This window comes from Panthera onca, chromosome B1 (assembly GCF_046562875.1).
Source record: "Panthera onca isolate mPanOnc1 chromosome B1, mPanOnc1 haplotype 2, whole genome shotgun sequence".
Lineage (NCBI taxonomy): Eukaryota > Metazoa > Chordata > Mammalia > Carnivora > Felidae > Panthera > Panthera onca.
This window is the reverse complement of record NC_138342.1, coordinates 92424003-92437015: the sequence shown is the minus strand read 5'-3', so window position 1 is coordinate 92437015 and position 13013 is coordinate 92424003. Positions and strand designations below refer to the sequence as shown.

The following is a 13013-nucleotide window of genomic DNA, read 5'->3' as shown; positions in this document are numbered from 1 at the left end:
AGCAGATCTGTCAATGAAGAAAAGGTTAGTGCCCAATGCCTCACACAAAGGAAGAACTAAGCAAATGTTTGTTCAGGGAGGGCAATTGCTGTACCAGGCATAGCAGGATGTTGGGTTCTCTTTTCCATCTCGGATGCCTACATCAAAGACCCAAGGTATCATCACTAAAGTCACTGTCTTGATTATCACGGACAGAAGAATTTCATTACTGATGCCACTACTGACTCCATCTGTCTGGTTTTCTGCCCATGCCAGCTTTGCCTTCCTCTTCCCCAATCACCAGGCCTAATATTCCATCCACATATACTTGCCCAATTCATGCTACCCACTGTTTAAATATTTCCATGTGCCTTGTAGTCACACAGTAAGTCACTGCAGTGGGAAGCTTTCAAAGGGGATTAAGTGAGGAAGGTTGGACTAGAATCGATGCCTCATTGACAAGCAAGCATGTGTGTGCAAGGGCTTGTAGACAAGTATCTGAACGTCAGCAAAGTTACTCTAGTAACCACTACTAGTGAGAACTCCTAATGACCCAATATCCTTCTTCTTCCAGGACTATTGTCTGGAACTAGTAAGAGGTGAAGAATATATTCTGCAAAATGAAAAGGTCCTCTGAGAGGTCTTGAGCAGAAGTTGGTAAGGTTTGCATCCTTTCTTCTCCCACCTGCCCTTCCCATCCCGACCAAACATTGAAAGGATCTTTTACCCTGGCCCAGCCTTTTGGGTCAGTGTGCCAGACTCTTTTAGTTTATACTTTTCTCTTTTTTCTCCAGTCAAAGCTCAACTGCTCAGGTGCCTGACACCAGAATAAAACAAATTGATCAACTAATTCACATTGCAAGGCATGGATAGCTGACAATTTGCTTTTGAACCCTCTTAAAGCTTTTGTTGGTTTTACTTTGTTCTTGCTTTTCTGAGGAATACTGGTCATTAAGAGGGATGAATTTCAATGATGACATTTCAGACAGTGGATCAGAACAATGGCAGATATAATTTAAGCAGGGTTTTTTTCTGGTATCAGTTAGAGGACAATTATATATAAGGATGAGACTTACCCTTTTACATGTCAATATATGTGCATTTATTCTATGTATAAGGTACAATAATCCCCAACTTTAGTTAGCTACATTACTCTTTCTGTGGTTGAGGGGCAGTAATGGAGGAAAAAGTCTTATGCCAGTAATTACACAGACAGAACTTACTGGAGCCTACTTTTTTTTTTTTTTAACATTTCATGATCACTATTTGTTCACTAGAAAATCTTTGGGCATGAGTTTCCTTGGAGTTGGCTTCTTTACTCCAATATTTAAGTGATGGTTTTCTGCAGTAGGTCAATCTTAAACACTGGGCTTCTATTTATCTGAAAATCAAGAATAGGCACTGGGCCCAAGAATATTTTTAAGTCTCTAATTCCATGAGTCTGCCATTAGTCTGTCATGACTAGGGGGTTGTTTCAGTTAAGCAGAGCCCAGCCGATGAGGGTCAACTGTATTCACTCTTGCTTGGAACCCAACCATGGCTTTTTGACTAGACTAGGATATGTCAGGTTAAAGACTTCTAGGACTCCAAGAAAAGAGGTTGTCAAAATGAATTTTCAAGCCTCTAATGAACTATAAGGGCACATTTAATTTTAGAATTCATTGGGTTCTCTCATAGTAAATAAGATAATTTACCTGCTATTTTAAACAGACGATCTGCAGAAACAAAAAATTTTTTAAAGGACTTACCTCCACTGGCATATTTGAAATTGCCTTATATTCTTTGGGGTGGATGATGGATATCGTATAGGTTGCCTTTTTGTTGGGCTCATCAAAACAAGGGAAGGATTTCCTGGCATCTGTTGGTTCATGATCAGTGGCTGCTATGCTCCTTAGAACAAACACACAAACAAAATACATGTCACCTCTTCTCACAGTCCCTGTGTTTCTATTCCTATAGAAAAAGTCAATTATGTAATTACAGCTGCGTGTATTTATAACTACTATGTAATTATATTGCAGGTCTTAAAATGACCTTCTATCCAGAAAACTATCAAATAGTTGTCAAAGCCTTTCTTGGAATTTTTAGGTCAACAAATAAATGAAAATCTGGAAGTTTCCAGATTTAGATATTTTATATGAATAGTTTGATATTTTGGTGCCATAACTAAAAATCTGTGAACTGTAGATAAGCAAAACTAAATCCAATTATGAACTGTCACTTTTTCCACTCAAAAGCCATCAAGCAACAAGTAGGTAAACAACAAAGCCAAACTCAAGGAGTTGTTTCTAATTGTCCTTCTGAGAGTGAACAGCTGTGTCCTGTCACAGAGCAGAGGAGTATCTTCCAGAGTCCCCAGCTCCTGTCCCTAATGGCACATTCTTTCTTATTTATGTTGCACCAGGGACAGACTCCAATTTCATTTCTATGCAAAGGCAGTGCTCTGAGTAATCTCCCAGGTGAAATAACCTTTGACCAGGTGGAAAACCTGCTTTTGAAAAAAGAGCATTTTGAAAAGCAGGAAAACCCACTTTTGAAAAGAGCATTTTTTATGGCTCTAACTAGGCAAATGCCTTTGTAAATTAAAATGTTAATGTTTAATATTTCCATCATTTCAAAGTGGAAATAACATTTTTTTCTGAGTAACTGCTCAAAAAAATCAATGAATATATACTTTTTAAAGGTAGTTATATCACAGTAAAATATTGCACACTTGCTCATTAGAAGAGTAAGCAAAGTAAAAAGCATAAAAGAAAGGGGGAGTACAGAAATGTTGACATATTTGTTAATAATTTGGCTAAGGGAAATATTTTGTCCTTCAGGCATATCATAAAGAATACAAAGCTAAAGTATTAGATCATTCATTCATCCAATATTTATCGAACCCTTTCCGTCCACGCGCCTTACCCACCCACCCCATCCCTCTCCCTGCCGTACACACACAAACACATTTGCCAGGCATTATTCTAGGTGCTGAGGGAACGACAAAGACTAAATAAGCACATAGGAGAGTGATAAGAGGTATACGGAAAATAAAACAGGGGAAGTGACAGAAAAACCTAGGAAAAGTTGTGGGCACCGTTAGGTAAAATAGTCAGGGACAATCTCTTGGAGTAGGTAATGGTTTCCTGAGGTCTGAATGATGAGAAAAAGCCAGACAGGGGAAGCATAAGAAAATTGTATCCTAGCAGAGAGAACAGAAAAGTGCACAGGCTCTAGAGTGGAAAAGAATTTCATGTGGTTGAGGACCTGAATGGTGTCCAGTGTGGCTGAAAGGTGTCCGCTGAACTAGAGGGACTGGGGCCAAAGAAGTTTGACTACTCAGCAGAGGCCATGGTAAGAGTCTGCATTCATTTTGGTTTAAGGATGTATTATATACATTAATTTATCCAAAAGATAATATGCCATAGGTCAACATCCACGTGTAAGAAATGAAAATATTTTTTTAATTTCTTAAAAAAAAAAACCTCTCTAGATATAATAATTTCCTGTTAAAAACTCAGCCAAGGGGCGCCTGGGTAGCTCAGTCAGTTAGGCGGCTGACTTCGGCTCAGGTCATGATCTCGCGGTCCGTGAGTTCAAGCCCCGTGTCAGGCTCTGTGCTGACAGCTCAGAGCCTGAAGCCTGTTTCAGATTCTGTGTCTCCCTCTCTCTGACCCTCCCCCGTTCATGCTCTGTCTCTCTCTGTCTCAAAAATAAATAAAAACATTAAAAAAAAAAAACTCAGCCAAGAAAACTAATCTGTAAAAAGTAAAACCAGAAAAGTGGCTGTCTTTTGGGAGACTGTTGCCTGAGGGAGGGAACTTTCTTGGATGACTGAAAAAAATTTCTATCTTATTAGAGATATGGGTAACAAAGATGTGTGCATTTGTCAAAATTCATTGAACTGTGTCCATTAGATTTGTGTGTTTAACATATGAACATTTTCCCTAAAAATAATTCTAAATGAATACTAAGTTCCAGTAAGTAAGTTTGTGTTTTCTAGTAGTATGTGTTAGCAATTCAGAAACAACATTCTGTGTTCTAATGGCTTGAGCAAATGAAAATAAATAAATAAATAAATAAATAAATAAATAAATAAATAAATAAATAAAAGAGGATAATGGAAAGCAGGTTTCTCACTGTTGGGGAAGAGAGTTATAAATTTGGAAAGGGGAAAGACTAGAATGTCTCTCCATATTAAATTATAATTGCAGGTTTGGTGTAAATTCAATGATTTTTGTGTGTAGATATAGGTAGGTGGATATAAAAATGCAAACTGAGTTCTCTCTGCTGAGCGGGAGTAGCAGCACTGACAAGCTTGGAGCAAATGAGCAAAGCTAGTTCCCAGATGATGAGTTCTAAATACCACTCCCCACTAAAAGGAACCAGGACTCCTTAGAGAAATGGCCAATTCCAGTGATGAGTCAGCAAGAGTCCAAGATGATCCTGGAACATCTTTGCTTTGCCCAAAAGTAAGGAAGTTCTCAAAGAACCATGGGAACGAGTCAAAAGGACACAGGGGCCCACTTGAGTGGACTACCATGGTCGAATCTGGGAGAATTAGAATGTCAAAATTAATAATGAAATTATAACCCATCGACTAAAATAAGAATCCATGAATCCTTACTCTGATATAGATACAGATATAGATATTTATGGGTGGTGAGGAGAAGGGAAAGTTGTGTTTTTTTCCACACATAGATTGCCTATTAGTGATTTTAGGAGGAATGATGGCCTTAGAAAATTGTCAGTGGATGCCAAAACATATGGGTGACAGTTTGATGAGGAAAGGTGTATCTGAATGGTTTCAAAGAATCTCTGGAATTTACTTACAAAGAGATAAATTGTAACTTTACAGTGGAGGAAGTATTAGGTACCACCTTAAGCAAGTGATCAATGACAGCATCACTAATAATGGTCAAACCAATGGAATCGGTCTCCTGATAGGATTTCCTGAGAGGGACACAGCACCACTTTTGTGAAATGCCTGACCCAAAAAAAAAAAAAAAAAAAAAGCTAAACCTGCATTTTTAAATCATGAGGAAAGTCAGATAAACTAAAACTGAGGGACATTCTCAAAATAACTGTACTCTCCAAAAATATCAAGGTTATGAAAGACAAAGAGAGGGGCTAAGGGACTGTTCCAGTTTGAAGGAATCTAACAAGGCATAACATTAAATGTAATGCATGCATCCAGACTGGATACAGGACTGAGAAAAATAGCTCAGAAGGACATTTTGGGTTAATTGATGAAGTTTGATTATGACTGTGGATTGGATAATCATATTATATCAATGTTAAATTTTCTGATTTTGATAACTGCACTGTAGTTATGTTACAGAATGTCTCTTAAGAAATATATACGGAATGTTAAAATGTAAAGGGAAATAATGTATCAAAATACTCTAACGGGAAGGGGGGGCATGAGTGGGAGGGGGGATAGGACAAAATGTTAACATTGGTGAATCTCAGTAAAATGTTTCTAGGAGATCTTTGTACTATTCTTGTAATTTTTCTGTAAGTTTGAAATTCGTTCAAAATAATAGTTATCCTAAAAAGCTTCAAGAATGTATTCTTCTTCAACAGAGGTAATTCCTGATTAGTTTTGTGATGATAATAGCTTAGTCAATTGAAGTTTCTAATACAGTTCAGACAGTAGAGAATTACAAACACATCAGGATATAAAGAAACCTGCACACTTTCCCAGGGTACTAAGGTTTTATAATCAGCTCCACCAAGCTCCAGCCCCATGTTTAGTCAGCTGCCTTTTCTTCTGAATTCTTCGGGCTTCTGATTTCTTCCAGAGGCAGAAGAAAAAGAAAAATCACTCTCTGCAAGAATGTTTCAGTTTAGTCACACCTCAGAAATAAGCCAATTAACTAATTTGGGAATAGGATTGGGTTGGGGGGGGATGGGGTGGGGGGGGGAGAGAGAGAGAGAGAAAGAAAGAAGGGGAGAGGGTACAGGGGCAGGGTGAGGAGGGAGGAGGGAGTGGGATTCCACTGTCCTAAGCAATAGCCATTGGTAGATTTTTAAATGCTCTGTTTCAGTTTCTGCTCTGGGCAAGAGCACATACACCCCCCACCCCCACCCCAAGCACCCACAAAGAGAACTTTCAGTTGTTCCTCACCTTCTCTCTTTAAAAGAGGCTGTGCTTGATTGTATGCAAAAAATCCTTCCCTAAATTAGGGTATCTCAGACTTACCTTTGGAAATGGAACAGAACGGTGTTGATGGTGTCACTGGGTGCTGTGTTTGGTCTATCTTGGTGGCCCTATCAGTGAACGTTAATCACACCGAGTGTAGCTCAATTATAGTGACCTGTACTTACACTGATGTATAAGGTAAAGTGACACTCAACAAGCAGAAGGGCTACAAAATGCGTATTGTTTTCTGGCTTATTCCCCATGATTTCATGGGGAAACCCCTCTTCTAAGAGTAAAAATTCCTAGATTCCAATCCTACTTCAGCCCTTTAAAGTGCGATCTTGTGCCAGTCACAAAACATACTGATTCTTAGTGTCCTGATCTATAAAGCCTGGTAACCTGATCTATAAAGCCTGGGCACATCTGTCCCCATCACAGGGTTATGTGGGGGTAATAAGGGATAGATCACGTGTAGTAATATATTTGAAATTCCCTTCATATTTACATAATGGGATTAGGATACACCTCACCCTATTTCCTTTAACTCTAGAAGACTAACTATGCTGTATGTTAATGCACTTTCCACAATGAACAGACTTCAAAATTCTTTCATTAAACAAGAGTATCTGTCCTGGAACAAAAGTATTTGGTATATAAATACTGTAGGCAACATAACAATATTTTTCAATGGTAACTTGTTATTTTTTCTCATGAACTCCTATAGAACTCAAAAGCCCCTATTTATATCTGCTAAATGTCATCCAACGTTACTGAAGTTTTCTAAATATATGCAAATTTTAAACAAGGTATAGAAGATGCAAAACAATTTTAGGTCATACCTTCTTGGGGGAGGTTTTACTCGGTGATTAAAACCTCTTCTTTTTAGAATCAGTTGTGTTGTGCTGCAAATTAATGGGGAAAGCCTGGCTAAGAGCACGATGTGTTCAGGAGTGACTCGTGAGCATGTCCTGAATAATTATAATGCCAGGCAAATGTGCTGAGCTAAACCATTTTTCCGTAGGGGCCTCTCTCTATGTCATGTTAATAAGTCACTTACTAGACCAGCACATTAAAAATACAATTCTGTGTAGCTTATTAATTCACAAAAGGGAAGAAATCCCTCTGACTTCTCAGAGTACATCAGATCAAGGTGACTTTAGAGAAAACTGGAGGAAGAGGAGCTGAGATGCAAGTCACAGACCAGTTCACTCTGAATCTACTTAAAAAAAAAAAATTTTACTTGATTACCTCATATATCATCTGGCATCTCCAATGAAGACTCTCAGGCTATGTTCAGCAATTTAGTAACTTAAACCAGCAAAATAAATGGCAAGATCTGTGTGAAAACCTTCAACAAAGGCCTTCTGATGGAGATGAGGCAGCCACAATTGCTAAGAGGCTGTGCAGACTAAGGAAGGGACTGCAGAATTAAATAGGGGAGCTGATTAGTGCAAGACAATCCATCTAGATTATTCAGACTCCAATATATTTTCATGATGGTTTGAATGAACCAGTATTTTTTAAATGTATCATGGTTTAGCTTTGCTTTCTTTTTTATTTATTTATTTAGTTTTGAGAGAGAGAGAGGGAGAGAGAGAGCGAGCACACAAGTGAGGGAGAGGCAGAGAGAGAGAGAGACAGAGACAGAGACACAGAATTTGAAGTAGGCTCCAGGCTCTGAGCCGTCAGAGCAAACACCGGTGCAGGGCTCGAACTCATGAACCGTGAGATCATGACCTGAGCCTAAGTCAGATACTTAACCAACTGAGCCACCCCAGACACCGCACCAGTTAATTATTTAAATGTATTTTCCAGTTGCTTTTTTTCTATGTAGAAGACATTCAAGGTCAAGTAAAATTTGTTTCCTTGCTTCCAAAATAAAGGAAATTACCATGTCTCCTGCAACAGGCAACAAGACCAAAAATAGATATATTGTTTATTGATAATAGGTATACTGATAGCTCAACATAGCAGTCTAAGAATATAATGAACAAACTGACCTACAACTAAAACTTCAAGACTAAACCTACAAATGAGTACACATCTCCATGCATGTGCAAATATATCATACACACACACACACACACACACACACACACACACACACACACACTTAACTAGAACCATCTCACTGGTTTCTTTCTTTCTTTTTTTAATGTTTACTCACTTTTGAAAGATAGAGACAGAGCACAAGCAGGGGAGAGGCAGAGAGAGAGGGAGACACAGAATTTGAAGCAGTCTCCAGGTTCTGAGCTGTCAGCACAGAGCCTGACGCGGGGCTCGAAGTCATGAACCATAAGATCATGACCTGAGCCGAAGTCAGACACTCAACTGACTGAGCCACACAGGCACCCCTCACTGGTTTCTGTTTTGCCATGTTTTCACATTAATTCCTAATCTTTCTCATAAGCCCTAACCTTGTGCTTCAGACTTATGTATCCAAATGCCTATTGGACATGTCTTCCTAGATGTCTGATAGGCATCTGACAACAAAGTCATGACCTTCCCCCCCAAACCAGGTTCTACCATTCTATTTCCAGTATCAGTTAAAGGTGTGAGCTATCAGATCAGACATCTGTGGCATATTGTACACATAACTAACTCACCTCTTTCTCACAGTCAAGCAGTCTTCAAAGCCTGACCATGTCACCTCCAAACGATTTTCTCCACTGTGTCCTCTTCTGTCTGTCCTGAAGTCACTGTTCTACCTGATCCCCATCTTCTCTCTCCTGGATCACTGCAAGATCTCCCATGTGCCCCCACAGGGACTTAACTCTTTCTCTCACCATCCACCTAAATAGCTGCTAGTTAATTTTTCCTACATGCCTGCCATTAGCTAGCCTTTCTTTCCCACACCCCGCAATGACATTTCCAGAGTTATCTCCAGCTCACCTCTTCATCTAAACCTCTCCTACAAGCTAATTTCTTTTCCTCACTCTGCTTTTCTCACTTGTGCCTTTCCTTTATCTGCTTTTATGTTCTTGCTTGCCTCTGCCTTTTGACATCCCACCATTATATCAGAATTCAGCTTCAATCCTAGCAATGCTGTAAATACCCAGAAAACCCAAACTAGCCTCCATCTGTCCCTCTTGTAAATTCTAATTGTAATTCCTGCTAATTCCAATGATTCTCAGTCCTTGAAATATGAAGACTGCAGTCCTAAGTTAAAAAAATTTCTTTTACCAATTCCTCTTCCTTTTGAGGAGATGGGGAGAAAAGGAACCCAGAAAAAATGTCCATCCTGACTGAGTGGGAAGACAGAGAGGTTACTGGTAGACATTGGACTCCATAACGGGAAAAGGGCTCTGGCTACGCAGCATGTCCCAGCATGTGCCAGAGGACAATAGTCATGTGAGAGCCTACATAAAAATGCTTCTTTATATTCATTCAGTAATATCGAAGTACTCACTGTGTGCTAGACAGTGAACAAGAGAGGGACAGCTCTCAGGGACCCACAGAAGATTTCACAGCCTCACACAGTTGGGAAACTGCATACTCCAGAGATTCATGGCAGTCTCTAGAGATTCATAATGTATGTTATTATATAAAAGTCTCTCAGAAGTTCCATCATTAAAAAAAAAAAAAGGAAACACATTTTTTTTTTGTATTTAGTATTATTGCCCAAACTAATTTGGCCACAGAATCCCTCCCCTGATTTTGTTCTGGAAATATCTGTTAATATCCTGTTCAACTAGAACTCTGTGGAACAGCAAGCTGGGAAATGCTGTGTAAGAGTAGCTCAAACACCAAGAAGGAAATGCTGACCCTTAGAGAGAAGAAAACAGTATACACTTTGGAGACGAGAGTAGAAGGCAACTCTGTTTGGGAACAGAACAACTGGAAATGCTACACAACACAGTGAGAGGGTGGCGGGTATTAGCGGTATACACAGAAAAACATTCCAATGGTTCTGACCCTTTTAAAAGTAATTTCTTCTGATCACAAGGAACAGACCAGAAAGTAGGAAAAAGTGACTTTTAAGTTTCTCAAACTTTCTTCTCCTAAGCCTCACTATAGCTCTGTCCCCAGCAAGATGACAGGTGGGTATTAATGCCAGGGAGCTCTAAACTGACTCTACCTTCTTCTCCAACTCTCCTCTTGCCTCTGAATCTGAGGGAAAGCAGCCCAGACAGTTGGTTCCTCTCTGTGACATTCAAGTTCAAGTCCTGGTTGTATATGCAGAAATCAGGAAATTTTGGTTGCTACTGAGCACACTCGTGTTGAGTTTGCGTTGTGGTGGCAACGATAATATCCCAATGATAATATGCAACAGCCAGTACTCAGTCCTGGAGTTTAATTTTACAATAAGACAGAAGAGGCAGAAAATACCACTGGACTGTATACTTAAAAAGCGTACTGCTATGATGGTATTTTAAATTGCATGTGCATCAAATATCATGCAGCTCGCTCTATAATATGAAAGAAAGGTGCTGCTCCCAATGAACTCACTCCTGCGTCCTTATATGGACACTGTGGATGAGAACCCCTATAGGCCTGCATTGTCAAAATGTTATGTAGAGGCTGGAATAAAAAAATATATGGACTTTCCTCATACGCTTGAAATATTTCAAAGCAAGATAAACCAAAAAGGGGTCCATTTAGCCTAACTAAGGCTCCTGAGTACGTGCCAGAACTGTTCCCAAACCATGTATGCAGTGAAGAACTGGCGGCATCCTGTGTAATGTGATAGCGTCAACTACTACTGATAAAAGCAGACAACCTTGGGCTCCCAATCCTCCCTGAGAACCTGAGCCCCCCTATCTCGCCAATCTTGTCAAGAATCCATGTAAGCAAGGTCAAAGCAGTTTCAAGTTCAGTGATACCTCGGTACAGCTTTCCTTCCTGATGCAAGGGCCACACCCACAGAGTGAAGGGTTTTTTTAATTCATTGAGAGAGTTTATGCCTTTAACATAGTTCTGGTAATAGCACCTGATTGATTGTCAAGGCAAGTAACCATCTTTGCTAAACACGGAAATGTACAAATACGTATATTAATTACTTAATATATTTTTATGTCTTTAATTACTTAATATAGCTTTTATATTGCAATATATCGTTTATGGAGCATTACCATTGCATACTGCATGATGGACAATAAGCCCAAAGATTTATCCATGTGCTGCCACTAATGGGTGGACTCAGTGAGTGTTTATTAAAAATTTATCAGTGAAACATGGTTCTGGCCATTATAAAACAAAGACATAATCCTGCCTTCCTTCCTAGATACAGACACAGAGACAATTCCACGGATTCTACATACTCTTTCAACATCTTTTCTCCAAAAAAAATACTCAAGATTATAATTGACATTTACTGACTTTCACTTGAATTTAGTGTAATATATTTTTTAAAGTTCAGTTTAAAATCACTGTCCTACAGCCCAAGACTAATGGCAGTGAAATTTGCCAAACACGTGTGTTTTAAAAATCTGAGGTAGTTTCTGTAGATAGTTTCTGCATTCTGACAGGATGCAGTACATTATGATTTCTCCCGATGAAATAAAAGAGTTACACTGATTTTTTTGAACTCCATGCAGCTCACTCAATACTTTCAAGTTTTAGGACAGCCTTTGAAAATACAGCAGGGCATGGGTTTTTGTCTCCCAGGCGAACAGGCAGAATTGAAACCAAGTTTAGAAAACAATCAGACCAACGAAACAATTAAAAAGTGGAAAGTGAAAAGGAAAGGAAAAGAAATGAAAAACAAATAGGCGAGCCGAGGCTAAAGGAAGCAAAAGTTAATATTTACTTGATCTGTCCGTTCTCCACGTAAGTCGTTCTGTAAAACCCCACGAGCGAGCCGTTCAGCCAGCCGGCGAACTCCATGGTCAGGAGGTAGACATCCTGGCCACTGCTGGGGGCAAGCTCCTCTCCCGCCTCCACCACCACGTACTCCTGCTTTTTGTACTCGAAGCACCGCCTGACTTGCACCTGCTCCTCCGAGGGCCTCCTCAGCTGCGGGAGCTGGGTGAGCCTGGTCTCCCGCAGGTGCAGCCACAGGTGCCGGGTGGGCGCGCTCACTTTGATGGAGATGGTCACGCTGCCTGTGTACGTGTCCTCCTCCAGCAGGGGCTTCACCTGCAGGTCGTAGTGCACTGGATTGATGAAGTCCGGCAGCCTGAAGTTTTTCCAGTCTCCACTTTCATCTTCGCTGGCAGGGCAGACCCCCTGGTCCTGTGGCGGGCTCTCGGTGGAAGGAGAGTGGGAAGGAGCCGGAGCTGTGCCCTGCCCAGCGTCCCCGGTGGAGTGATTCGACCTGGTCAAGCCCACGGAAAGTCCTACTATTAATCCTACCCCCACCACCACCGCACAGATAATAGCCACATGTTTCGTTTTAATGCAGTATCTCTTGGAGGCCTCTTCCTCCGCAAAGTTCATTTTTGTTTCCAAAGTCAAATATTGCACATAAAAGGATGTTAAATTTAACTAACTAACGTCAGCTGACTTCCTTTTTAAATTGTTAGGAATTCCCTGGCTTGGCAGCCTGTGTTCCTTTTTCCCACACCCCTCTCTGACAGCCTTGCGTCTTTCCTCTCCCCTCACGTTCCCCACCGGCCACTGAAGGATGAAGGCGGAAACCAGGGGGTGGGATAAGGGCTCCAGAAGACAGGCTGAGCTGGAGGAAGAAGACTGTCACAGCTCCCCTTATAAACGAGGCATCCCCACCCCACCCCTCCTGCTCAGGAGTGAGTTAAATATAAAGTAGGGCTTAGCTTATCAGGGAGCGGGAGGATGAGTCTTTGCCAAAGCTCTGTCAGCAGCTTTCAGAGAGAGGGCGTATGGAAAAAGAAGTGTGCTTACGATAGGAAAACTCAACCTTTGCTACTGGGTCTATGGCTTCTTCCTGTTGTGCTCACAGTCTCTCTCTCCTCACCAGAGGGCTTCTTGAATTTCAGCTCTTTAATCA

The 13013-nt window shown here is 40.5% G+C and overlaps 1 protein-coding gene across 1 annotated transcript in view; it reads right to left on the bottom strand.

The window, feature by feature from the left end:
• ENPEP (glutamyl aminopeptidase) overlaps positions 1-12765 on the bottom strand; it is an 82816-nt gene extending 70051 nt beyond the window's left edge. Inside the window, exons 1-2 of the mRNA XM_060654430.3 lie at positions 11856-12765; positions 1728-1869 (exon numbers count right to left, since the gene is read on the bottom strand). Coding sequence (XP_060510413.1) covers positions 1728-1869; positions 11856-12484 — 771 coding nt within the window. The 5' untranslated portion in view covers positions 12485-12765. The remainder of the gene's footprint in view (positions 1-1727; positions 1870-11855) is intronic.
• Positions 12766-13013: the final 248 nt, after the last annotated feature.